At 34.7% G+C, this 24,501-nt stretch overlaps 7 protein-coding genes across 14 annotated transcripts in view; 4 read left to right on the plus strand and 3 right to left on the minus strand.

Moving 5' to 3' along the window:
• The window catches only part of LOC143209246 (uncharacterized), a 123,867-nt gene extending 115,985 nt beyond the window's left edge, over positions 1–7,882 (minus strand). Inside the window, exons 1-6 of the mRNA XM_076424640.1 lie at positions 7,704–7,882; positions 2,879–2,988; positions 2,579–2,790; positions 2,302–2,490; positions 2,067–2,210; positions 1,002–1,098 (exon numbers count right to left, since the gene is read on the minus strand). Of these exons, the coding sequence (XP_076280755.1) occupies positions 1,002–1,098; positions 2,067–2,210; positions 2,302–2,490; positions 2,579–2,790; positions 2,879–2,988; positions 7,704–7,882 (931 nt within the window). The remainder of the gene's footprint in view (positions 1–1,001; positions 1,099–2,066; positions 2,211–2,301; positions 2,491–2,578; positions 2,791–2,878; positions 2,989–7,703) is intronic.
• On the plus strand, positions 194–11,665 carry LOC143209260 (fatty acid-binding protein-like). Of its 3 annotated transcripts, none has more exons than XM_076424667.1 (5): positions 194–352; positions 3,957–4,107; positions 4,650–4,822; positions 6,226–6,330; positions 7,004–11,665. In XM_076424667.1, the coding sequence occupies exons 2-5, from the start codon at positions 4,038–4,040 to the stop codon at positions 7,061–7,063; spliced, it is 408 nt and encodes a 135-aa protein (XP_076280782.1). In that variant the 5' UTR covers positions 194–352; positions 3,957–4,037; the 3' UTR covers positions 7,064–11,665. The 3 variants fall into 3 exon arrangements, with proteins under 3 accessions (XP_076280782.1, XP_076280783.1, XP_076280784.1); XM_076424668.1 differs by having other exon boundaries at positions 230–352; positions 3,947–4,107; XM_076424669.1 differs by lacking the exon at positions 194–352 and having other exon boundaries at positions 3,942–4,107.
• Positions 482–2,351, plus strand: LOC143209256 (cilia- and flagella-associated protein 299-like). Its single transcript, XM_076424659.1, has one exon. The coding sequence runs from the start codon at positions 1,296–1,298 to the stop codon at positions 2,001–2,003; it is 708 nt and encodes a 235-aa protein (XP_076280774.1). The 5' UTR covers positions 482–1,295; the 3' UTR covers positions 2,004–2,351.
• LOC143209258 (synaptic plasticity regulator PANTS) lies at positions 9,231–10,459 on the minus strand. Of its 2 annotated transcripts, none has more exons than XM_076424664.1 (4): positions 10,247–10,459; positions 9,951–10,122; positions 9,668–9,832; positions 9,231–9,590 (listed from the first exon to the last, which is right to left on the minus strand). In XM_076424664.1, the coding sequence occupies exons 2-4, from the start codon at positions 10,077–10,079 to the stop codon at positions 9,381–9,383; spliced, it is 504 nt and encodes a 167-aa protein (XP_076280779.1). In that variant the 5' UTR covers positions 10,080–10,122; positions 10,247–10,459; the 3' UTR covers positions 9,231–9,380. The 2 variants fall into 2 exon arrangements, with proteins under 2 accessions (XP_076280779.1, XP_076280778.1); XM_076424663.1 differs by having other exon boundaries at positions 10,263–10,457.
• Bcl7-like (chromatin remodeling complex subunit BCL7B-like protein) lies at positions 11,521–14,374 on the plus strand. Of its 2 annotated transcripts, none has more exons than XM_076424671.1 (4): positions 11,521–11,662; positions 12,187–12,262; positions 12,320–12,425; positions 12,510–14,374. In XM_076424671.1, exons 1-4 carry the CDS (start codon positions 11,571–11,573, stop codon positions 12,626–12,628), a joined length of 393 nt encoding a protein of 130 aa, XP_076280786.1. In that variant the 5' UTR covers positions 11,521–11,570; the 3' UTR covers positions 12,629–14,374. The 2 variants fall into 2 exon arrangements, with proteins under 2 accessions (XP_076280786.1, XP_076280787.1); XM_076424672.1 differs by having other exon boundaries at positions 12,323–12,425.
• On the minus strand, positions 13,910–19,918 carry Sni (SDR family oxidoreductase sniffer). 2 transcript variants are annotated; one of them, XM_076424657.1, is made up of 5 exons: positions 19,784–19,918; positions 19,024–19,075; positions 14,652–14,842; positions 14,391–14,543; positions 13,910–14,134 (listed from the first exon to the last, which is right to left on the minus strand). In XM_076424657.1, the coding sequence occupies exons 1-5, from the start codon at positions 19,907–19,909 to the stop codon at positions 13,910–13,912; spliced, it is 747 nt and encodes a 248-aa protein (XP_076280772.1). In that variant the 5' UTR covers positions 19,910–19,918. The 2 variants fall into 2 exon arrangements, with proteins under 2 accessions (XP_076280772.1, XP_076280773.1); XM_076424658.1 differs by lacking the exons at positions 19,024–19,075; positions 19,784–19,918 and adding an exon at positions 14,989–15,538.
• Positions 16,733–24,203, plus strand: Trxr1 (Thioredoxin reductase 1). Of its 3 annotated transcripts, none has more exons than XM_076424649.1 (8): positions 16,733–16,895; positions 21,301–21,524; positions 21,596–21,726; positions 21,921–22,150; positions 22,245–22,459; positions 22,547–22,729; positions 22,849–23,207; positions 23,711–24,203. In XM_076424649.1, the coding sequence occupies exons 1-8, from the start codon at positions 16,748–16,750 to the stop codon at positions 23,838–23,840; spliced, it is 1,620 nt and encodes a 539-aa protein (XP_076280764.1). In that variant the 5' UTR covers positions 16,733–16,747; the 3' UTR covers positions 23,841–24,203. The 3 variants fall into 3 exon arrangements, with proteins under 3 accessions (XP_076280764.1, XP_076280763.1, XP_076280762.1); XM_076424648.1 differs by lacking the exon at positions 16,733–16,895 and adding an exon at positions 19,460–19,710; XM_076424647.1 differs by lacking the exon at positions 16,733–16,895 and adding an exon at positions 20,048–20,184.
• The last annotated feature ends 298 nt before the right edge of the window (positions 24,204–24,501 follow it).

Here is a 24,501-nt window from a genome sequence, read left to right on the forward strand (position 1 = left end):
AAATGTACATATTCCTGTATCATATTAGCGAGAAATTTATAAGTAGAATAGGTGGATAATTTCCATCATACTCGTTTACTTTCTTGTAAATAGCTTAGAAAAGAAAATTGTACGACCGTTTTGATAAACGTTTGAATTTTCCAATGTAAAGCGAAAGCACTAAGCACATGCGTCGGATGCGGCGTATGGATTACAAGATGTACTTGTATCGCCATCTAGCGATTGCAAGCATCTTTCTCAGTGAGCAACAACGAATGTCATTCTCGAAGCGACAGATGTGAAGTGAAAAGTTGACGTCGGAAGACAGTGTGAAAGAAACGTCAGTGCGCGTGCCTCGTGCTTACAGAAGAATGTAAGTACGAAGAAGAAATACAAACAAACACTAATTAATCATTTTTTCGAGTTTTCAAACATATGACCACGCCTTTGACAGCGCAATTTCCTTGTTCCGTGAGTTTTTATAAAATGTCGTAACTGCGTTCGTTGCTAATTCACTAATTGCACTTTGATAACCTCCTACAGAATTAACCTTGAATTTCTATTGTATTTAAATAGTCGGTAACGGTGTATACATTTTTTACTTGTAACAAAATAATTGATTTATTTTTAGTAACATTAAATCGATCCTTGCAAACATGGATTTGTTAGCTAAATTTATAAATACTATATGTGAGCCAAAAGTTTCTTTCGGAATGTGTTCCTTTAACATTGCTAAATAAATATTAGGTTGTCCCAAAAGTTGGTTCTCGATTCATGCGCATAATGCAAATTCATGTTAGGAAGTACTAAAACATTAACATAAAGATTATCGCGATGTTTGTATTTATTTGGCAACATTAAAGGAACACATTCCGAAAGAAACTTTTGGGACAACCTAATATTTAAATTAATGAATTAACATTAGATTATTTTACTTTCTCGTAATAGTACAAGGCGAAGTTTTATTACATTTTCATTGTATCCTTTTTAGGGAGACACAAAACCAATAAGAAGCAACTTACCTATTGCCCTTGAAACGCTTAATACTCCATTGACTCGCAAGATTCCAACACTTTGCATCACTACTCCTCCTACCCTTTGTATCCTTTGTACTTCATCCTAAGAAAGAGAACCATGTTGTGTTTTGCACTTCACTGTTAACTTTCTATAAATATACATACTATATCTACAGAAATCTCAATTGTTTTTTAAGCATTCAATATATAACCAAAAATTTCTGTCAAATGCATTGCCGGTATATAAATTATGTAGTATATGAAATTAATACTCGAATCATTGATCGTAAAAATTAAAAAATGACGGCTCTGGGAACTCAGATAGACAGTGACAAAAGATTATTGCCATTTAATACTTATGAAGATTATCTAGATTCATTGGTAACATTCGTTGATCTTGGATATTTAGGAAATTTACACACTGCTCATCAATTAGCCGAGCTTGGATACCGTTGTGCTGGAGAAACTCTTAGCAGAGATGTATTTTATCGACGTTTGAAAACTCTGAAAGACTTACTGTTCCCAATTTATAGGCCATACGAGTTAACATCAGAATTCGTAACACCAACCAATGTGTTAATGCAGGAGCTTGCGCTTCGCGAGCGTCCAAATAGATTAAAAATTATATCCACTATTATCTTTATAAGAAACTATACAAAACTTCAATTTGAGATCTCTGGTTACATCGACTTTTGTGAAAGACTCGACAAAGAAAATTGGTTCCTATATTTCGAAGGGAAGAAAAAACTATGGCCTCATGCAACCGATCTTGCATACTACCATTGGAGAACGAATAAAACATGCTTAAACGAAACTTGCAATTATCAACCAGTTATAGACCCAAACCGAGGCCTCAGATTTAAAAACCTTCATGATAGAGAATTTATTAACATTGATCCCGTAGCTCCTTCTCCAGGTGTGGATACAACAAGGATAAGAGTACGTTGTCCACAGTACGAACATATAATATTATATGACCATAGACTCCGATGTAAAAGTCATATTTAAATTAATATTCGAGTACATTTGTAACATTTAAATGAGATTAAATAAAAAGTAGCGTATACTTACTTCACGGTTAAGGCGATGAGGATTTACTAATTGAACAACAGTGTTGGATTTTACTAGCATTGCTGAAGAATCTCCTACCCAAGCAACATACAACTTTTTATTTAACAATAAAGTGCAGACTGCTGTAGTTCCTCCGCATATTTTCTATAAAATATAAAAACAGTATTCAATTATTTACTATATATTTAATTTGTACGCTGATGTTTACTAGTGTTTAGTGATTTCTAGTACTTACTTGTGTTTTAGATTTCTCTATAAATTGTGTATCTGTAGTAATAAAAGCATCATGTAAGGCACGCTCTGGATCAGTAGGATAGTGTCTGCTTTCTGCTATATACTGATGAAGATGCGAAGCACAATATACAGCTGCATCCTGCCCTGCATGTCCATCGAATACTGCATAGTAATTTGCTATGGCGTCATCCTATAATTAAAAACCATATTTGCCTAAGATAGTTCATTCCTATATTTTCATACGGCATAATAAAATGATTCAGAGTATGTATATTCACCTCAATACCAAAAGTAGCATGTAAATCATGCAAGACTACATAGCGGTCCTCCATTTTTCTTCTACAATTTTTGTTTCCACCAGCTACTACATGTGGTAGCGGTGTAGAAGGTGGAGGTGGTAATATTGGTAATTTAGTATTGATTAAGAAATGATAACATATTTTATAAACTTTGCCAGTAATGGCTTGCATTAATTTCAGTGAGGTATATGCTGTAAAAAAAATTGTACAAATTATAAAAGGTTCTATTCAAATAAAATTTAATTGAATTGAAAAAGTCTATAATATAAAGTGGCATACTTTTCTCTTGTGCTTTGTAACCACAATCTTCCGGTTGCTTCTTACACATGTATTTGATCTCCTGTATCACCTGATGTAGCAAGTATGCTTGCAAGTTTGGTGGACATTGCCTAGAATATAGTAAAATTTTCCAATAACTTTACAATAACTAGAAATGCTATACATTATATAAAATATTATTACAGCAAACTTCACATACTCAAAAATACAGTGAATATAGAAAACAATAAAATAACCAAAATTGGATGCTTGATGGCAAAAAGTATTGATAAAATTTTCAAATTCTATTTTGTGTGAGCCAAATTATATGAAATATAGCAGCATGGATTTCTCACTTCGAAGTTCTCTCAATCGTAAGCAAAAGATCTGCTAGAATAGTTTGTGTCGCTTACAAGTTATCAGAAATTTCTGCGTGTTTGTTTAGCTAGCGTTAACTAGAAGCAAATATATATCCATTTCCGTGATAATGGCCAAGAAAAATGAATGGATATATCCGTTTCTAGTGGAAATGGGTGAAACGGAACCATGAATATGCATAAACATAATTTTATATTTAAAAACAAATAATTGAACGTGCCCAATGGTTCCAACCGTTCAAAGACATATAACTTGGTATTAAATGTTCATTAAGTCATACGAATTTGATGTAAAGTTATGTTTTTACTCGCAAGGAACTTTTGCATTCATTATCTCGGCGATCATACTCTTCCGCACAAGTGTGTGCACTTCATTTCTAAATAGTTGAGTCACGTTTGACCAAAACAAGGGATCCTCCGTGAGGAGACATATTTTTCGATCACCTGCGACAGTATAACAATACTCGCGAGCAATGAATACGCGCTTCCGGGCAATTTATTAGATAGCGTATCGCCATTTAGATATGAAGGACCTGTGGAGAGGAGAAGTGACTCGGAAACGCAGTTTTCCACGAGAACAAGGGGATTGCGCTTTAAACAAATACTTGACCGCAATCGAATGCGCGAACGAGAGCGAGGTGCGCGTTTCAAGTCGATTGAATCCGGAGGCTTCCGAGCTTGCGGACGAGCAAACGGCGATTCAAGGAGATAGCTTCTTGCAGTCTTTGGAGAAAGAAGGTCCCGAAGGAGCCCCGAACCAGCCCGCGTCGTTGATCCTAGACCATTATCGACTGGACCAAGATATGGCATCGATTGTCGGCAGTTACCAACACGAACGCAACGAAAATCTCGACGAGTATTTCAAGGCTGTGGGTATGTTGAAAGCGGCGAGTAAAAACGAATGCGGTACTCCATACGATGGCAGCAGAAACAAATACGATTTGTAAAAAGGAAAGCGATTCTAGCCATGATTCTCGGAGACTAAAAAATCGTAAAAGGTTTCGCACGGTGTACTCTGTTTTTGTAATGTTGTTTCGAGGATATTGATAACACAATTTTTATTGTTTCTAGTCATTGTTAATTTCGATTGAATATTTAGTTAGTTGAATAAAGATTTAATATATCGATGATCTTGTTTATTTCCGACCTATTATTATTCTTCGGATGAAATACAATTTAAAAAAAAACTAAAAAAATACTGTATATGTGTAAAAAAGATTGTTTGAAAATACTACAGCCACGGAAGACACATACAAGACAGTCTTTTCAAATAATTTTTCGATCGTGTTATGAAGAGTCTACTTTCAGTTGCACAGACGAAAATTAAATGTTGTCCAAGTAATTTTACGCCAAAAATGGTAAAAAAAGATGGACGTTGAAACGGTCTTTTTTTGTTTGATTGTATGCACTCACAGGTGTACCATACATTCCACGGAAAATGATGTGCATGACCAGTCCGCGACTGGAAATACTGAATGACGATGATAAGTGGACAATTCGAACCATTTCGATGATTCGCACGGTAGAAGTGGCGTTTTCTCTCGGCGAAGAATACGAAGAACACATGCCAGCTGGAGTTACATTGAAAGTACTGTCTCCCCTTTATTTTTATAAATGTTATACCATCTTTTTATATGTATGTAAATTTTACAACGCGTCGACCTTCTGACCGTAATTTCACCGTAGTAACTACTACCTACAACATAACTGAAAATCGCATAAAATTTTCTAGAAGATTTATTTATACCTAATAGATTGATTTATTTCTCTAAAAAGAGATATATTTATTCTCAAAACAGAAATCATGACGTTTCCGTGTATAATTGACAAGAAAAGTGTAATTCTTCAGATTAAGTCGAGTGATAAATAATTTTCGTATCTGGGGATGCACTATAATGGTGCATTTATCATTCTAATGACTCATACTCGAGCTACTCGATACACGGTGACAAGTCGTTATGAATAATTGCGAACATATAATCGTTGTTCAGTTTATTGAAATAAACAAACAAAATTGCTATATTACAACGGAAATCATTTACGACTCTATCTAATAGATCAGTGGCAAACTCATTAGTCAAAAGAGCCAAATATTAGCAGTGAAACGACTAAGATTTCTTTTGAGAGCCAAATTTCTTTACAAGGACCCTGGAAGGAGAAGTTGCTCTTAATTAAATTAAAAATTAAATTTTAAACACGTCATTTGTGAAAGAGCCGCACTCAAGTAGCCAAAGAGTCGCACGTGGCTCGCGAGCCGCAATTTGCCGACCACTATAATAGATCATCATTGTTAGGAGACGTATTTTCACGTTATTGTTCTTCTCTTCTTATTTACCGTTAGTCAATAAATCAGAGTAAACAATATAAATATATACTTCAAGTATACCTATCGTAAAAATAAGTATTTGATTAATTATCGATAGAGATTCAATAAACTTTTGATTCAGTTTCTTGCAATTAAAGTCGAACATTTCTGTCTTGAATGACGACCCACAGTCCAGTGATAAATAATACGCACTATAAATTTTATAAATCTGTATTTTACATTTAAATCGATTTAAAAATTGATTTTATCATGAGCTTTATAGGACTACATATCTTATTGCGTGGTAAATAATACGCACTGTCGATAATCCGATTAGAAAGTTTTAAAATATAATCTGCTTTAACACTAACTGTACCGGCTACAAAACGTGTCAGACACATATTGCTTTATAAAAATAACTGAACTTATTTAGATTTTTCACAATTTTTATAATAATACGTGATTAAATAAAGAAATTTATTGAATAATTTCTGATGATAGCATCTTTATAATTGCAATAATAAAAAAATAAAAAATGTAAAACCGGTCGTGGTACGATTAGTGTTAAATAGCGAAATTTGTTGCATTTAAAGTTGACAGTGCATCGGCAAGACAGGAAAACCGTGTGTTTATATCTGTCATTTGTATTTACACGGTACATACATATATCGTCTGTTTCTGTGTAGAACATTACTACAATGGAAGGGGATAGTCTAGTGACAGTTTCAGTCGGTCCAGGTGACAACAAAGTGATACGGAAGTATGAGATTACAGAGGATGGAGTTCTTTTGGTATGTTCCATTTACATCTGCATTCGTATGACTTTCCACAAAGCTGCGAAACTTCAAAGGATTTCAACAGAGCACGCGTACTGCTTGGAAATCAAAGAATCCGCTTCACGCGTTTTACTTTAATCTCTTCCATTTTGTTTTTTCTTAAATGAATGTACACCCAGAGTGTTAAACAAAATTACACGAAATGTAAATAATATTTAATAATTTTTCGCGATCGAAAAAATTGGTTATTTTAACTCGGAAATCAAACAATCCTTCCAACCTAGAATAATTCCGTTCTATATTATTATAAATTGATATAATACCTCACAAAATACTTAAATGTTTATAAATTGATTAAAGACCAACATATTTAATAATGTAAACAACATTTTGAATAATGGTACAGCAATTTTTACACTCCATGTATTAATTCATTCTAAACTTATTCAATTCAATATTACGTATTAATTATACATTGTCAGAACTTGATCGAATACTTTTCGCAATGACGTTCTCACGATTAATTAATTACTGATCTCCCAGTGATCAAAAATGTTTCAGCATTGAAATGTTGTATACACGAAAGTATTTCGAGGAAAGTAAACATTTCATTTCTATATGCGTACAATGTAAACATGCGTAATATTACGTTATTTCGGGTACTAATACTGTCATTCTCTATTTGCAGACAATGACCCACGAAAGCAGCGGCCAAGTGGGAAAACGCTATTTTAAACGGCTGTCATAAACAATGATGACATCCACGATAAAAAGGGATAACGTTTTGATACTTTCTTTGTACAACTGTCCTGCAATGCTTTGTATCCTTCGACCCTGTCGATATATGTGTGTTGAAATAGCTTCCCGACAGACTTCCGAGTCTTTAAACGCACAAACCGAACGATAAAGAGATGAGCACGCGAGGAAGAGTTCCATTAAAAAATATCTACAGTTGCCGGAGGAAAAAGTTCTGGATCGATCGTAAACGTTCCCAGTGTCATTTAGAGCATGTGCCCCGCCTTCTTTTATTGTTTGTCACGTGTTACACCGGATGACAAATGTGGATAAACAATGACTGTATCGTTGCTGCTGTGTATGAGATAAAAATAAAATCTTGGTTGATCACGCACAAACACGCGCGTCGTTTTATTGAAAAATTACAATTACGTTCGTGAAAGCATGAGCTCGCGTGAACGAAAATATATGAGAGTTACTGAAAAATGGTCAGCTTGCAAGATCAATGTCGCGTCTATTGATATTCGATGCCGGCTGCGGCATCAACTATCAACAAATAAACACGAGCGATGTCCACCCACGCGCGTTGACACAATACAACAACATACCTAAATACATACATGTATCGTTCTACGAAAAGACCATTCACTTACATTTGGTTGAGGTACTGTAGAGTCACGTTAATGATCTCGCCGACGATCTCGGCGTCTGTCACATTATACGAGCTGACTGTGACGGGCAACTGATCGTTGGGGTCCACCTTGTTGATGAACTCGAGGAAAAAACGATTGTAAGCTTCAATAGAATCAGCATCGATGCAATCCTCCGCCATGGTTTATTGTCACCGTGCGAAAAAGTCAAATCGACAGGGAGAACACGCGCACTTTTATTTTTCTCTGCACAAAGAACACAACCCTTCACCACGGGACAGCGATTCTGAACCGCCGTTTGACGGAGAAGACGTTACCACGGCGTTCGGCGTGTGTATCTCGGTGAGTTACAGATTACCGCACACGGAAACACCAGAACGGAAGTATCAAAGGAAAGAGTGTGTGTATACGTGTGTATGTGCGTACCGTGGCTGTATGAATGTTTACGACTACCAGATCAAAATTGCCGGTTTCTTTTATAATCGTGCCTGCAATCAAACGGATCGGTGATAGGCGATATTTGTATTTAGGTTACGTCACTCGCTCAACATCGCGTAAGCACGTAACACTACAGGTCCGTAAGAACGACGCGCTCCTATGGTGTGCGTTTCTTCGAGAAGTGGGGAGGATTTGCCGCGACGTTTAAAACACTATCTCTCCCGCTTCTTTGAGTCCGGCGTCGCTTTTTACCTTTCCTTTTACCACTGGCCACTTGCGGATTGACTCTCGTAACGGAAGAAAAGTGCGTAACGGAATTCACCGAGCAGTATACTGCGCATGTCTGATACGGAGCATTGCGTTCCTTGTTTCGGACACATATACCACACCACCTTTCCTTCTTTGTTACACGCAATTGTTATCATTCTTCAAACTTGCGTAGGTATTTTTACACCTATTACAATCCTCTTCAAATTTATTACCCTTACTATACGTCTTGTACAACTCTCCGACACACAGCTTTTCAATTTATGAGAAGCCGCGTCGAGATTTGATTTCAAATTAATTTATCACGTTACGCATTGTTCAATCAAGGAGTTTTTATTCTTTCATTATTGTACTAAGTTCAAATTGTATCGCAGAATTAATCTCCATCGTTTAAAACGTCTTGCAATTCATTTAATTTGTAGCGACATTAGTTGGCCGACATACGGCTTTTAAATTTAAGAGAAGTCGCATCGAGCTTCGATTTCGAATTCATTTATTACGTTGTCGCCTATCTTCAAGTTTTAGTATAATGTTCAAAACGTCTTGCATTTGATTCAATATTCCCGCCATATGAATATATTGCTATTCTGAACATTGGAAAATGATTCTTCTTTATCATAATACAAATTTATAATTCTTTCGACTTTTGATATTCATGTTTTCAAACACTATTTAAATCGTTTAATGCAAAAGTAATCTATAGATTATTCTGTTTTATGAAACTTTTACTTAATTCCTCATTATCCGATGATTAACTGTTTTGACTTGCACCATTTTTTTTACATTAAACGACTCTTCATTAAAATAAATAAAATGACTGGTACATATGTTCAATAATTTATTTTAGAAATTATAGAACTATTATGTACAAAGAAATACATTCCTAATATAAGAATTAATTTATAAGTTGATCTTCCTATTTCAATGACCATGATCATTCATGAAAGTGGTACATATATACATTTTTAAAGCCCTTTATGATATAGAACAAGAGGATTTATTATAGTCTTGTTCCAGTTTAGCTGCATTTGCCAGATAGGATGTATCTAATTTTTTCTGTAACCACTCGGGCAATGGAGCATTCCAATTTTCTGGCGGTGCGTTCCTTTTCTCCCAAGTGTCATTTGCGTAATGAGCACGTAACCTTTCTAGCCTACGCTTCTTCTCACTGTTTATCAAGCTTTCCTGTACATATAATAATTCATTTCTGTTTACTAATGTAATTAAAAATCAGCAGGTTTCAATCAGAAGGTTCAACGTACGTATGCCTGTTCAGATTTATATTTTTCCCAACGGTAACAATTTTGATAGTCGGTTTTCCATTGTGAGCAATCAATTGATTTTCCAAATACAAAGTATTGATGAAACCGTGCTGCTATACTTTTACAGTCGCTATGTTCCTCGTTATAGATCTCGCATGGTCTTATCTAAAACATACAACCTATGAAAGCCATAATTTTCTTTGCTGAATGATTATTTGTAAGTTTTTCATAGAAACAGCATTTCATATTTCATTGAAAAACACTATGTAACTTAAAATTATACCATCCACTCTAAATTTCGCAAGTCTTCTTTATCATTTTTCTGTTTTTCTTCATCAGGTTTGCCCTTCTCATCAGGTTTGACTTTTTCTTCTACTGAAAGTACTTCACTAGTTCCATTTAATTCAGGCATTTTTTTTAGAAAGATTAAGGTTAACGGCCACTTTCTGCTTTAACTGTACAAACAAAAGCAATGGCTTATATACAAATAAGCAATATATTGTGAATTTTAAAAAATACAACTATGGCGAATAGTTTTATGTAACAACATTACTATCTTGAACAATGCTTATAAATTACAATTATAGCACAGTACCGTTGCCGACCGTTGCGGAGTGAATTCATTTCATCATATACCAATCATATACCCACATATAATTAAATAACTAATTATATGTATAGTTATTCTTCAGTTATTCTTGTGTAAGGAGCAGTAAGGAGCAACGTGCTTTGCAGCAAGTGGCAGCAAGAGAGTTTACTATCTTTTGCTAGGATATTGCACGGTTTTCACGCACATGCGCGACGATTTTTAGCGTCAGTAACATAAAAGTGTGGCTAAATTGGGGTACCTTGGTCACCCCGTCTAATTTCGCAAAATTTGTTATGCTTTGATTTTGAGAGACATGAATGTATATATAACATGTGTGTGTTGTATTAAAATTTAATATGTATGCAGATATAACATATAATATATGAACTTCTGAACTCTTCCGGTACTTTCCTACCAGTAATACATAGTGGTACTTTTCTCATCACTTTCCCCACAAGCTTAGGACGTAGCGTAGATACATCCCTGCATTTGGTCACATATGCGCGCACATGCGCGTGAAAACCGTGCAATATCCCAACCAATCCCAGCGCCGTTATGTACCTTTTTCCTGAACCTATAGCCACCGACTATATAGGTATAAAGATAGACCAATCCAATGAATTTTTGCGGCCCACTTTTCGAGGGCCACGTAACCCCATTACCATTTTATGCCAGAATTTCATTCGTGCCACAAATAAATAAATAAGTCGCGTGTTGGATCGCTTCATTTGCATGAAATGAAAATGGTTATGGGGTCTATCCTTTCTGGTTGATATTATAAAATTTCAAAGCTATATACCTTCGCGATCATCAGATTACTAAATATACTGCAACCGCAGTAGGAAAAAATACATGTCTGCAATGTCCAATCAGAACTGCATTCCTTGCACAGTCAACTTGCTAGCCTGTGCAATCTTATATTGTCTTATATTTGCGCCAGTGATGTTCACGCTGCTGCAAATATACGATATTACATTTTAACTTTTATTAATAGCAATATGCTATCTTGGAAATATTTGCAATTACTGTGAACTTTTTGCATATGTAATTGATTCTCTTGCATTCAAAAGAGTTCACTCCAGTATTGAGTGTCACTGGTTTCCGCCATTCCCTCCGCACCCCTGCAAACTATCCTGGACGTATCATCTTGTTATGATTGTAGTTCCCGTTCTTGCCTTGAATCCGAAGACGTTTACGATCATACTGTCGAAATTCGCGACTGCTGTCAGTTTCACAGTTTCCTAACCTCTCCACCGACGAATGTCCCGGTGTTTCGTGTTGTGTTCAATTAATAGTGATTTATAACCACGTAACATGATGTCGCGGTCAGTGCGTGCAGAGACTCGTAGTCGTGCCAAGGATGATATTAAACGTGTAATGCAAGTTGTTGACAAAGTTCGCCATTGGTAAATCACTTAAATACATTATAGATGCGCGAGAAATCGTTGGAAAATTTTCAGGAAAAGATGTGACAAAAGAACGTAGTCAAACAGTATCGGATATCTATAATGAATTAAAAATGAATAGAAATTTTGCATTACGCATATCGGCTGTAAACAAACGTCTCTAGTTCTGAAAAATTTCACGTGTGTTGATTGAGTAAACAGTGTTTTATGTCTGCTTTTTTAACACTAAACCTACCGACCATCAAAAGTGACTAAATATGTCATACACTACGTGTATGGTATTATAAAAATAACAAGATTAAATTTATTTATATTTTGTGCGATTTTTACTATAATATATACTGGAGTTAAAAAATGTATTCAATCAAATCCCATGAAAACACTTTTACAGTCTCAATAATTGTCAAATAAAATAAAAAACCTCATGGTAGGTTTAATGTTAATAACAGTCAAGCATATTACTTCTCCATCTGTTGTTCCAATATTGACTAGAAAATGTATTTCTCACATGGACACTTTTATAGGGAGAAAAAATGGGTCACAATAGGGGAAACAACTATGAAGATTTACAAGTGGGTGCCTATTTCAACACTTGATCAGGTGAGTGTATCTTGTGGCATATGTAATAATAGGAAATAAAAATGTTATCTTCTCTAGAAGAAGAAGGGAAAGACAGTCGCAGACAAAGAAAATGGTTTGCCGAGAAAAAGTGGATTAGACTCTTCAAATTCCAACTTTGGACTTACAGAAGATTCTAACACATGTAAGTTAAATTATATTAGCACACGAGACATTAATTGTTATGAATTAGATGTTCTAATAAAGACTATACTTTTTGTTGCTTTAGGCTTCTCAACAGTTAGCGATTCTCAAGGATTAACAGACTTCTCAGCACATCTGGGATTCTCAGAAGATTCAAATTCACAAAATAGCGAACCAACATCTAAAAGGTTAAAGACTGATTAAAACTTATTCTGTGACTGTTATTTGGAAACTAAGGTATTTAGGAAATCATTTACATCTTTTATAAATTTGCACACGATAAAATTATCTTTAATCATAATTGTCATCAGCTCTGTTGAAAGAACATTCTTCATTTTCCATTCTATTTCAGTCACAACTTTTATATATCGAAGAAAAAAATACTTTTATGATATTGATTATTTTTTTATATGTGCATTTGTTACAATTTTCATGTTTCAATTTAGAAACTAAAATTAATAATAGTTCAATAAAATATTTGTGTTGACTGTTCAGTCCGTTTTATGATTTGTTTTTGAAAAAGTGAAGAACTCGAAGGAAAGTGTAAGATCTCATTATAGAAAGAAAACGGATTGTGCATTCTTAACAATGTTTGTGTCACCACAGTATTAGTTCATTCTTGAGGTACATATAACATTTTTATTTACCGAATAGTTATATCTTTAAAAAAATGATTACAAAACAGTGAAGCATTGTAATCATAAAAATGTAAAATAGATAATGGTACATTTATTTTTTCTGTAAAATAGTATCTCAAAAACCTTATATATATTGTTACCTGTACCGTATCTGTACTTCTAAACATGATCATATGTTCAATAGTTTTTGGTAATTGACGATGATTGTACATAATTGAAATATCATTGTTTTGCAATTTAATATTTTAGAACAAATTTGCATTCCTTCAGATTATGTTATAGCACCATGTCATGTACAAAATAGGCTTTGACATTTACAAATAAAACAATATAATTGTGAACATTTCAATTTACGTTTATACAAATTTTCTAAAATGAATAAGAAGACTGTTCATCAAGTTATAATTGTCTTTATTTCTTTGGAGAATAATTATACTTAACATTTATAACGCTGAGATATCTGTGTGTGTTTTGAAATAAAAATATTACATAAAGTAGATATTATAGCTTCTATACGATAACTATATATGAATTTTTATTTACAATTAGTTTAACACTTTCCATTTATTATAGATTGTGTACAGGAGCATATTTAATTTGCGAAATGGAATTTATTATTCGTGCTAGGGTATTTATTTTTATCAAATTATACAAATCTTTTATATTTAACACAGTACAAAACGTTTGCATTTAATGTATACAAGAGATTAAAATTATGTTAAGTTGTACAGATTTCTTAGAAGAGAATGTTTATATAAAAATGTGTAAAATAAAGAGTAACCTCCACGTGAATATATTGTTCAGAGCTCTTGCAGTATGTTTAAGTTTCAACAATTATACAGAGCATTTACCACGGTAACATTTTTCCATCATGTTGAATGAAACAGCCTGTATGTTCTTCAGTTAATGTGCCTAATGTATTCAGGATATCATTTATACTAGTATCAATATCCATTGGTGCATTGGCCCCTCCCATATCTGTACGCACCCATCCTGGATGCAAACAAGTGACTAAGATTCCATCTTCTTTGAGATCAACACTCATTGACTTTGTTGCTGCATTGAGTGCTGACTGAAAATTAAATAATATACTGAGTAAAGATATCTTAATTACACTGTTTAGCATTAACAGTTTAACATATTCAGTAGCATAAAATAATTCTATTAAAATATTTAATTATACAGAATAATTTGTAAGAAACATATGACTGAAACATTAATCTCACATGTATGTAAGAATTAAACATGGAAATTCACGAACCATTGTTCTTTTGTATTTCACATTCAAAAATAAATAGAAACACTATGGAGAGATAGATAGACATTACCTTGCTACATCTATAAGGATAAAATCCACCCGAAGTGTTGTCAGCAATGCTCCCAAGGATAGAACTCATGTTGATAACTGCAGACCTGTTGATGCTCATCTTTGACTTGTCTTCACAATTGTTGGCTGCTGTTTTCAGCAGTGGTAAAAGAGCCTTAAAATTGATAAAACTTATATTTCTATACAAATCGAGTTCACAGTTTAAAATTAACTGGACGATATGTACTAAATAGTTCCTATCTATCTTGTGAAACAAACTTACTTTCGCTAGCAAAATCGGCACTACAGTATTGATGAAAAACGTTTCTGTGAGCTGGTTTTCTTTTACTAGACCGAGTCGCGCGAACTTCGTGCTGGTTCCAGCATTGTTGAACAAAACATTCAGCCCATCAGAACCCACAGTTTCGCCCACAGTCTTCACTATTTTATCATAAGACTTTGTGTCTGATAAATCTTAAACAAACAAAGTAAAAGTCAGCATTCACTAGTCGAGTAATTACTAGGAAAGAGAGGGGTGTAACTCTTTAGGCGATAGCAGTAATTAACAAGGCTATAGAAGAATGGGAAATGAGACAGGTGTTGCTGTCGAGGTAATTAACTTGATATTTCCGGCAACATAAGAGGCACCATACTCGTTATGTCATTTGTCCTGCTTCTCAGATCTCGACCTTTTATCTTTTGTTGATACGGAAGGATCCTTTTAAAAATCCTTGGGGGTCCAACAATTATGTTTAGGGGGTAAAAATTTCTACTCCTAAAATATTACAGACCAACATGGTGCCACCTTTAACCTTTTTGAGTTTACATAACGTAGGACAGTTTTACTAACAAGATTAAGCCACCTAAGGGGGGTTATCAGCAAATATGAACCGCTATCAATAAAACGGATGGAGTGGCAATTATTGGTTGGCAAATTGTCTGTGATTATACATATATCAATAATCACGTATGGAAGGTCATATTTGCACACAGTTCTTCGTAGTAATAAAGTGTTTACACATTAAAAATTCTTTTTGTTCGGTGTCAATTTTACTCGCTAATTATCGCTAATTACTCGAATTACCAAAATACAACGTTACACTAAAAAATCACGACAACTTTAAAGCAAGTATACGACACACTACTATGTATTATTTTTAAAAAATGTACTATTCTTCATTCATAACACTTATTAGTACACTACCTGTCTGATTTAACTATTGCTTTATTAAGTATTCTTATTCAAGTTCTATTAAATAATTTGTATTAAATATTAGTAATTGAAATATTTTTTTGTGGATTGTAAAATTTTTCATTTGTGTATTTCATTTTGAAGATATCGATTTGAAAAGAAGATTTTCGAAGAAAGTACATAATTATTTCCAAGAACTGTTTTGCGTCATCACTTCCCGATTTATTTTAGCCGTTACGATATTTTACGTATATACGGAATACATAGTCACGCGAGTGATCCTGTTGCAGTGCTTGTAGTAAGTAGTATATTAACATAGCGAATGTTCTGCTTTGCCACTATAGTTCCTATTCTGATCAATACAACAAAGTTTTTCATACAGTGGCGGCGTGAACAAGATTTGCTGCACCTACATTTCGTTCCCTTAGAAATATTCAATTTGTAACTCCTATTTTTACTTGCTTCAACTAAAATTTACTTTGTTTAAAAGGGGTTGGTAAGTTATAGTATGTTTCTTCATTAATTCGTCGTCATCTGTGTTATTTATCATTTCTAAATAATTGATGACAAGGTACTATTGTTATCTCCCTGCACTCATCTTATCACAAGAGATCAGTATAAATTATAAATGCCACGGAAGATTATACGATTGTACTCTTTGTTACATACAAAATTCTTTTACTGATTTCATTATTCTGACCTTTCAAACTTTTTGGTCACTAATTCTTTTAATTTTTCTATAACTTTAACACATATCTTAAATTCATGAAACAGCCTTCCGAAATATTGTTTACCTTGCCTGGTACTTCATTTTAAACTGCAACACTCAGTTTTCTCGTTTCGTTTCCTCCTTTTTATGAAACATGCACATTCTGCTTTCTCTTTATTAATATCTATCACTTCATAATCATTGAAAACCTCTACGAGTACAAGTGTAATATTTATACGACAAACTATCTCACTCGTTCTGGCTCAAGGTAATACGCGGCGCTCGATCCGTTGAAAACGGTAGAGCACTTTACTATCAGACTTCAAATCGACACGTATATCGATTAGAACGGTTCCACTGAAATTTTCTCATTTTTTCGATAGAAATCACGCTAACTAGTAATGAAATTCTCGCCTCGTGTGAATCAGTAGTGGATAATTTCATCACGGAAAAAACATCTGCGCGGAATTCTCGCAACATGAAATCACGTACCGCGAAGAAGAAATCATGGTGTTTCAGCTGCCGAGAGAAACCGCAAACCGTGGACTCGGATTCGAGCGACCAGGAAACGAAAGATCACGCGACTGTTTCGAACGAAAATTTCGAAAAACTAAATGATACTTTGGGTAAGCGTTCAAAAGTAATATCGCTGTGCTATAACACTGTCGTCATTTCTCCAGGTTTGTTATCGGATTATGTGGACTACTGCTTTGGTTCACGATACGATAAATGCACCAGCGATTAGCATTTTTGCAATAGCTATCAATTATTTCATAGAATTACGTTCTACATTTCTCACAAGCTATGCCATTGCGAAATATAATATTCCTTGAACGTACGTACACCTTATTTATTTACTCTCGAGTTTAACTAAAATCATCCCATCTTTACTTTTTTAGTTTTCGTGTGGAAATGCGTATTTTATTGCGCTCTATTATATCTCATAATAAACTATTGATTTATAAAATCAGCTGCTTTTTTTAAATATTTCTTTAGCTCCAGCATACATATTTTTAAACTGTTTATATTCCAAATAATAAGTTTTCACCTGTTTGTTGACTTGTGTGTGGATTACTCATTTTTGTTTAAATATTACAGCTAACTATTTTTTTCAGTAAGCTTTAATTGTTGTTACAGACCTTTGTTACGTTTATTAATGTACATCAACATAAATTAAGTTTGAAAATATCCCACTTTTTGTGTCGACAAATATGTCATGTAATTGTCTAGTCAACAAGTCTTGCACCATCAAACGTCATTTCTAGGACTTCAAAATATCACTGTAAATGTCAAATCATTCGAAATCTTGAAGATCATTGTATTCGATCTTTGCATAATGTTTTTTACAGAAATACACATTGTGTGCTGCATTTTTATAGAAATCGGAATAAGTCCAGATAATGGAACAATCACTTTTGTGATAATAAATACTAATTTAAACAAAAATTAAGAATACCGATAATTCACTTAAATATTTATAAATCTTGTCTGCTTTTCATTGTAAATTGTTATTGTCAAATCCTGGTCGATCAGATAGAGGTAAGTATCATATTGTGCGTAATTATTGCATACGTATTTCCAATAGAAAAAAATATCTGTTGCCAAAGATGTTTACGTAAATCACTCAATTTAATCAAAATGCTGTAAAATACAGGTATGAAATATACAAGGTGGCCCATTTTTATTTATTAGCGTAAGTTAACAGAAATAAACGTAATGTATAATATAATCCAGAAAGGAATGTTTACATTATTCATTGTGAATGTTCAGAAATACTATGTCAGATAGAAACCATCATCAGCTGAAGGACATGCGATCTAGTTAAAATAAGTCGCGCGCGTGTGCAGTTTTCGTTTCTACTGAGTTTTGAAAATGTTACTGAATCAATTGATTAAATCTATTTTTATTTGATTAAATTAAAAAAAAAAATAATCCTCCCATAGTTTAGAAGTATGTCCTAAAGAATATACAGGGCGTATCAGATAAAGTGTTACAAGTTGTTTTCTCAGAATCTAATGAAAATATCGAATTAATTTTTTTTTTTATTAAATTGTTAAGGAGGGCTAATATTTTAGTATGTATTAAACCCTTTTGGAGGAAAAGGCGGGCCCCAACATTTTTTAAATGATGTTAAAATAATGTAATACATACTAAAATATTAGCCCTCTTTAACCCCTTGTCCTACAATAACGAATCTCACTCGTCATGAAAATTCTGAGCTGATTCTAATAAATATGTACGTTAATAATTTCTCCTTTAAATAGAAATTAAATTCTATTTTGATTTTTTAAATGTACAGCTATTGGAGAACATATAGATATAAATTTTCCCCTTTTATAGGAAATTACGGTCTATAAAAAAGTTCTAATCACTGAAATCGTAAAATAAATCGTAGTGCAAGGGGTTAACCATTTAATTAAAAAAAAAATTAGGTCGATATCTTCATTAGATTTTTTTCCGAGAAAACAGCTTGTAACACTTTATCTGGTACACCCTGTATAGTCCATAGTCAAGTATCAATTAAATTAACAACTAATGCTCCAATGGATCCATATTACTATAAGTTGTGTAAGAATTGAAATAATAAATAGCTGGACTTTTTATTTCATTTAAATCAATTGTATAAAATTCATAGACATCTGATGATCAATATCGTAGCATAGATCATCAAACTATTAATGTCACAGATTGCCTTATGCGATAAAGTCTAGATATTCTACTTGAAACTATTTATCAATGTGATATCATACTCACCTATCTCTATAATATGAACATTTTTCGATACCTCAGCTAATGCGGCTAATTCCTGGAAAAAAGATATTGATCTTTCTCATCATAGTCAAAAAGCTGCTGTAGAATGTTCTGGGTGCTATAGCGTAATTATCAGCGATTTAACGGATACAAGTCCTTGAAACTATCTAACCTACGAATGATGCAAGGAATCCATGAATTATTCAAGGACATGTATAAGCGTTGCAATAGAACTGCAATATCTAATTGCAAAAATATAAAGGAGTTTGAAATCCGCTCTGCGAAGGAAGATCCACCATTGTAGCATCGGTAGCAGTTTTCATGAGAGTCGATCGGCAAAATCTCGTAAATGTGAACAGCGTCGGTGAACCGGTTTCTAAAGCGCGTTCTATAACGAAATCCGCGATGACTTGCACGTCACCGGTTGCTTGCGTAATCGGACAACGTGCATTGTATGAGTCACTATAAATCGGACTTAAAACTCGTGTGCTTGTAGCAACTGTATAACAGATGGCGGTGAATGAACGAAGTCGGCGTCAGTTCGCTCTTGTCTTTCAGTAAGAAATCGTGCAGGTGTAGTGTGTCGAGTTGTTAACGTTTCTCCCGGAAGAAAATTGATTTATTCGTTTGCATTTCTCATCGTATCGTGGACTAAATACCGATAGGGGAAGTCGACAATGGCACCGATTGGTAAGTTCAACTTGCAAAACAGGACCGGCTGTTGCGTAATGTCTTTTTTTATTCAGTTTGCGGCTAATCTTACCCTTGCTTTATTCACGTCTCGGCAAGTCGCGAAAATATTCTGCGGCGGTTGCGACTGGTTCACCAAGTGTTTCACCAGGCCCAGGCCCAAACCGCGGTTACAACCAGTGATCAGGATCGACTTCATTCTCGCTCGTGGCTTTCACTTCTTCGATATCGTTTTGAACGCGATACTGTAATAAGTGCGGTTCTCTCGTGTAATTTCTGAACGTCCACCGAGAAACACGAGTGTCATCGGGGTGACGTCACGTGGCCGTGATCAGCTCGCAATAATCATGGCGACGTTAACACTGCTCGCGAGGCTTGTGTCATTTCGTTCTGCACAAGCTAAATTGCGCGAGTTACCGTGGTCCAGGTGTAAAACGTTACCATATGGCCAAACAGTAATGGCTTGTATGTGCAGTGAGTGTCCAGATTCACTGTTATTTATTTGCAAACGCATCAGAAATTCCGTTATTGTCGGTCAGCGGAATTGTTTTCTGTTGTTGACAGTTGGCCGTCTCACCGGCAAGGTTAACATTCATTCGAACGAACTAACGCGACTTATCGATTCGTTTAAGAACCTTGTTAGCCTATATTTCATTCAAAGGATTATCCTTCGTTCCATTTGAATTCGGCTTTCCAATTTACTTTCGCTAAGAGGATAGTACTGTTACATAACCTCTTTTCAGTTTTTAACTACAGTGTTTTATCGATAATTGTCAAAAACATGGGTCCGGCCAGGGATAATTACCTGCTAGAGATACTATTCTTTGACTTTTGTCGAACATAGAAAAGGACAGCGAAGCTTGAAGGCCTCGGTCACTGAGAAGTGTAGATATATAATCAATTCAATAACAAAACTTATTTATTTTTCATTATCTTTCTATGGGATTTTCACCAACATATTCATGGCATTTTTTCTAATGAAAAATAGACTGCGGATGTTTACGCAATTTTAAATTTTTGTAGACAAATTTTAAGAAAGTGGTACCAAATGAATAATAGTATTTGTAGATCCAAAATAAATAAATATTTATAAGCATAAATGCATAAAGATCCGCAGTCTAGTAATGAATGATGAATATTTCGAATGCAAAGAAGAACAGAATAGTTCAAAGGTTTTCCCATATGCTGTGCTTCCTAGCGTTTGAAATTTCCATTGTTCATTACACAAGTAAATATCATTGGAATTATATCATATTTGGTATCATTTTCATTAGAAAAAATGCCACGAATGTGTTGGTGAAAGTCCTATAGAAAAATAATGAAAAATAAAGAAGTTTTGTTATTGGATTAGTAGTGGTCTCGTGGTCTCACACCGATATACCCAACCTATATTATGTTACACTTCTCGGCAGGCCCCTGACAGGGTACACCCCACTGTAGTTGAGATAGTTCTGGGACAATTTACAAGCCAGACACTTGGGGCATTTATTGATAAAACACTCTACATCCTTTACTGACCTTTACTCGATAGAGTAACAAATTTTCATATATTATTTCTGCTTTCTAACCACTGTTTCTTTGTTTTTGCAGCGGATCAGAAATTCACATACGACTTACTGGTAATTGGTGGTGGATCAGGTGGTTTAGCAGCAGCAAAGGAAGCAGTGAACTTGGGTGCAAGCGTTGCAGTCCTTGATTATGTGACTCCATCGCCACAGGGTACAACATGGGGTCTGGGTGGAACTTGCGTAAATGTTGGTTGTATACCGAAGAAGCTGATGCACCAGGCTGCTTTGCTTGGAGAAGCTGTCCATGTATGCTCTTCTTTGAAAATGATCTGTTTTTCTTAAAACATAGTTTGATCTTACAATCTCATTTTTTTTAGGAATCAACTTTCTACGGCTGGCAATTGCCAGACCCAAAAACTATCGTACACGATTGGGAAGCATTAAAAACTGCTGTACAGAATCATATCAAGTCCGTGAATTGGGTAACACGTGTTGAACTTAGAACAAAGTTAGTGTTATTATGATCTTCTTATAAACCCTCCTATAATGCGGCACTCTCATAATGCGGTTTCCATATAATGCAAAGGAAAAATTGCGATTTCTCTAAAAATCTAAGTCCAAATTTTAGTGGGAGTTACTGTCCTTATTGCATAACATTCAAATTTCAGTTTTATTATAATGGTACTTTTATTCTTGTTACAGAAAAGTTGAATACTTCAATGTATTAGGATACTTCAAGGATGAACATACAGTGCTTGGGAAAATGAAGAATGGGGAGGAGAAGGTATTTACAGCAAAAAACATTTTGATTGCTGTAGGTGGTAGACCAAGATACCCTGACATTCCTGGTGCTTTGGAATATGGAATAAGCAGCGACGACATTTTTAGTTTAAAGAAGGCTCCAGGAAAGACGCTTGTTGTTGGTGCAGGATGTATCCTCTTTTTTTTCCCATGGAAACTACGACTATTAATTATTCATTTTTCTTTATATTGTATAAACAGTGATTTTCCTTAACGAATAAATAGACATTGGTTTGGAGTGTGCTGGATTCTTGAATGGTTTAGGATACGATGCAACGATAATGGTTCGTTCAATCATTTTAAGAGGATTCGATCAGCAAATGGCAAACATAGTTGCTGCTGAAATGGAAAGACGCGGCGTACACTTCATTTACCAGGCGAAACCCTCGAAAATTCAAAAGCAAGACGACGGCAGACTTCTTGTACACTGGGTCGATAAGGTATGATCTTAAGATTCTGTCAAATAAATGAAGCCGACATGAAACTGTAAATTACTTAAGTGTACTACAAACTGAAAATTATATTAGGACGGACAATCTCATCAAGATGTTTACGATACCGTTCTCTTCGCTATTGGACGAAAAGCACTTACGCAAGAACTGAAACCCGAAAATGTCAACCTTAAACTTGTTGAGGAATCTGGGAAGATTGATGCAGTAAATGAACAGACAAATGTTCCAAATATATATGCTGTCGGTGATGTCCTTCATGTGAGTTTGCACTTGTATTATTACAATAATGCATTCAATGTTAATTCAAATGTATGTAAAGGGAGAAATTCCTATACAGCTGAGGTAGCAAGTTTTAACAAAATATACGTATATTTTAGAAAAAACCGGAATTGACACCGGTTGCTATACATGCTGGACGATTATTGGCAAGGAGATTATTTGGAAACTCGATTGAACAAATGGATTACGTTAACGTAGCGACAACAGTGTTCAGTCCTTTGGAATACGGCTGTGTTGGTCTGAGCGAAGAGGCTGCGATTGCAATTCACGGAGAGGATAAAATAGAAATTTACCACATGTATTACAAACCGACAGAATTCTTCATACCACAGAAGGATGTCACTAACTGTTACCTGAAAGTCGTTGCCTTCAGAGGCGGTGACCAGAGAGTGCTAGGCTTGCACTTTGTTGGTCCCCAAGCCGGTGAAGTCATTCAAGGCTTTTCTGTTGCTATGAAGTATGTGTTAATTTTCGGGAACATTCTTAAGGGGACAGACTCGTTTCCAGAATTGTAAGGGTGTGGGATGCCCCTTCTCATTTCTTGATAATGCATGCAATGGGGTTTTTCAGAAGTCAAAAGCGCTAGATAAAAGATCGATCTAGGCCGCAGTCGCCCTCAGAAGTTCTATTTTTATGTTTCCGACGCGGAATTTACATTATTCGGCAGCATGTAGCTATCGCAGCTTTATGAAAACAGCTACATGCACAGCTTTATGCTTCCGAATACATAATGCAAATAACGCCTTGTCAACGTAAAAATAGGACTTTTACGGGCGATTGCGGCCTACATTGATCTTTCACCTAGCGTTTTTGATGACTGAAAAACTCCTTTTTTGCATTATCGATAAATCACAAGGCGCATCCCGCATCCCAATCCTGGAAAAGCGAGTCTACCCCCTTAAGCACATTAAATAATCGGAATAATTGTGATGATAATTAACCATGATTATTTTGTTTCAGATGTAACTTAACATTCCCAAAATTGAAAGAAACCGTCGGCATTCATCCGACAGTAGCAGAAGAATTCACTCGTGTAAACATCACGAAACGTTCAGGACTTGACCCGAAACCGCAAAGCTGTTGCAGTTAAAGTGCACATATTTTTAGGGCTTTCTACTGAGATTTCTGAATATTTTTAAGTATGGTCGTCAGTAAACGTTCTATGTGCTGATTATTTGCCCTGGATCTACCGAAACGGGCTTCAAACCGAAAATATTTTTTTACGGATGGCAAAATAGAATACTTTTTAGTATGTTACAGTATTTTGGACAAGAAATTGTAGAGCAATTTGCGACGCATAGCGTCATATAAGATATTTGCTTCGTTTGAAGCATGTACTAAATAATCTGCGATGTTATACTTACAGCGATTTTTATAAGTACCATTTTCCCGGTAACAATATATTCCGATGTATACATTCGAATGAAAATAAATAAATACACCGTTCAAAATATTTCCAGTTTCTGTATAATTTATTCAATAATAATAGATGTAGTTCTGCGTTGTTACGGAATGTAGAACATAGAAACTAGAAATTCCAGCTACCAAAAACATGTTTATCTTGATACAAGTATGTACAAGTCAGAAAGCCATTTACCACTTTGCAACCAGTCAACTGTAGTCTTTCACTGTGAGCTGAGGAAGAAACTTGTAAATTTTAAAAAATTAATATCTCTAAAATGAAGCCCCAGTATATGTATGTGTTTCAGGTGATTCTATATTTTTGGAACACCCTGCACAAAACAATTGTT

This window comes from Lasioglossum baleicum, chromosome 6 (genome assembly GCF_051020765.1).
Source record: "Lasioglossum baleicum chromosome 6, iyLasBale1, whole genome shotgun sequence".
NCBI lineage: Eukaryota > Metazoa > Arthropoda > Insecta > Hymenoptera > Halictidae > Lasioglossum > Lasioglossum baleicum.

What these genes read in the sequence shown, in the direction of transcription:
- LOC143209256 (XM_076424659.1), top strand. Translation starts at nt 1,296, where the DNA reads ATGACGGCTCTGGGAACTCAGATAGACAGTGACAAAAGATTATTGCCA.
- LOC143209260 (XM_076424667.1), top strand. Translation starts at nt 4,038, where the DNA reads ATGGCATCGATTGTCGGCAGTTACCAACACGAACGCAACGAAAATCTC. An exon ending in CAGCTGGAGTTACATTGAAA is followed by an intron (nt 4,823 to 6,225) that starts GTACTGTCTCCC and finishes GTTTCTGTGTAG; the next exon opens with AACATTACTACAATGGAAGG. An exon ending in CAGAGGATGGAGTTCTTTTG is followed by an intron (nt 6,331 to 7,003) that starts GTATGTTCCATT and finishes CTCTATTTGCAG; the next exon opens with ACAATGACCCACGAAAGCAG.
- LOC143209258 (XM_076424664.1), bottom strand. Translation starts at nt 10,079, where the DNA reads ATGCCTGAATTAAATGGAACTAGTGAAGTACTTTCAGTAGAAGAAAAA. An exon ending in TGCGAAATTTAGAGTGGATG is followed by an intron (nt 9,833 to 9,950) that starts GTATAATTTTAA and finishes TGTATGTTTTAG; the next exon opens with ATAAGACCATGCGAGATCTA. An exon ending in ATAAATCTGAACAGGCATAC is followed by an intron (nt 9,591 to 9,667) that starts GTACGTTGAACC and finishes TTATATGTACAG; the next exon opens with GAAAGCTTGATAAACAGTGA.
- Bcl7-like (XM_076424671.1), top strand. Translation starts at nt 11,571, where the DNA reads ATGATGTCGCGGTCAGTGCGTGCAGAGACTCGTAGTCGTGCCAAGGAT. An exon ending in GTTGACAAAGTTCGCCATTG is followed by an intron (nt 11,663 to 12,186) that starts GTAAATCACTTA and finishes ACACTTTTATAG; the next exon opens with GGAGAAAAAATGGGTCACAA. An exon ending in CTATTTCAACACTTGATCAG is followed by an intron (nt 12,263 to 12,319) that starts GTGAGTGTATCT and finishes TATCTTCTCTAG; the next exon opens with AAGAAGAAGGGAAAGACAGT.
- Trxr1 (XM_076424649.1), top strand. Translation starts at nt 16,748, where the DNA reads ATGAAATCACGTACCGCGAAGAAGAAATCATGGTGTTTCAGCTGCCGA. An exon ending in AAAACTAAATGATACTTTGG is followed by an intron (nt 16,896 to 21,300) that starts GTAAGCGTTCAA and finishes TTGTTTTTGCAG; the next exon opens with CGGATCAGAAATTCACATAC. An exon ending in GCTTGTTGTTGGTGCAGGAT is followed by an intron (nt 22,151 to 22,244) that starts GTATCCTCTTTT and finishes ACGAATAAATAG; the next exon opens with ACATTGGTTTGGAGTGTGCT.
- Sni (XM_076424657.1), bottom strand. Translation starts at nt 19,909, where the DNA reads ATGAAGTCGATCCTGATCACTGGTTGTAACCGCGGTTTGGGCCTGGGC. An exon ending in GAGACGTGAATAAAGCAAGG is followed by an intron (nt 19,076 to 19,783) that starts GTAAGATTAGCC and finishes TCTTTTTTCCAG; the next exon opens with GAATTAGCCGCATTAGCTGA. An exon ending in TGCCGATTTTGCTAGCGAAA is followed by an intron (nt 14,544 to 14,651) that starts GTAAGTTTGTTT and finishes ATCAATTTTAAG; the next exon opens with GCTCTTTTACCACTGCTGAA.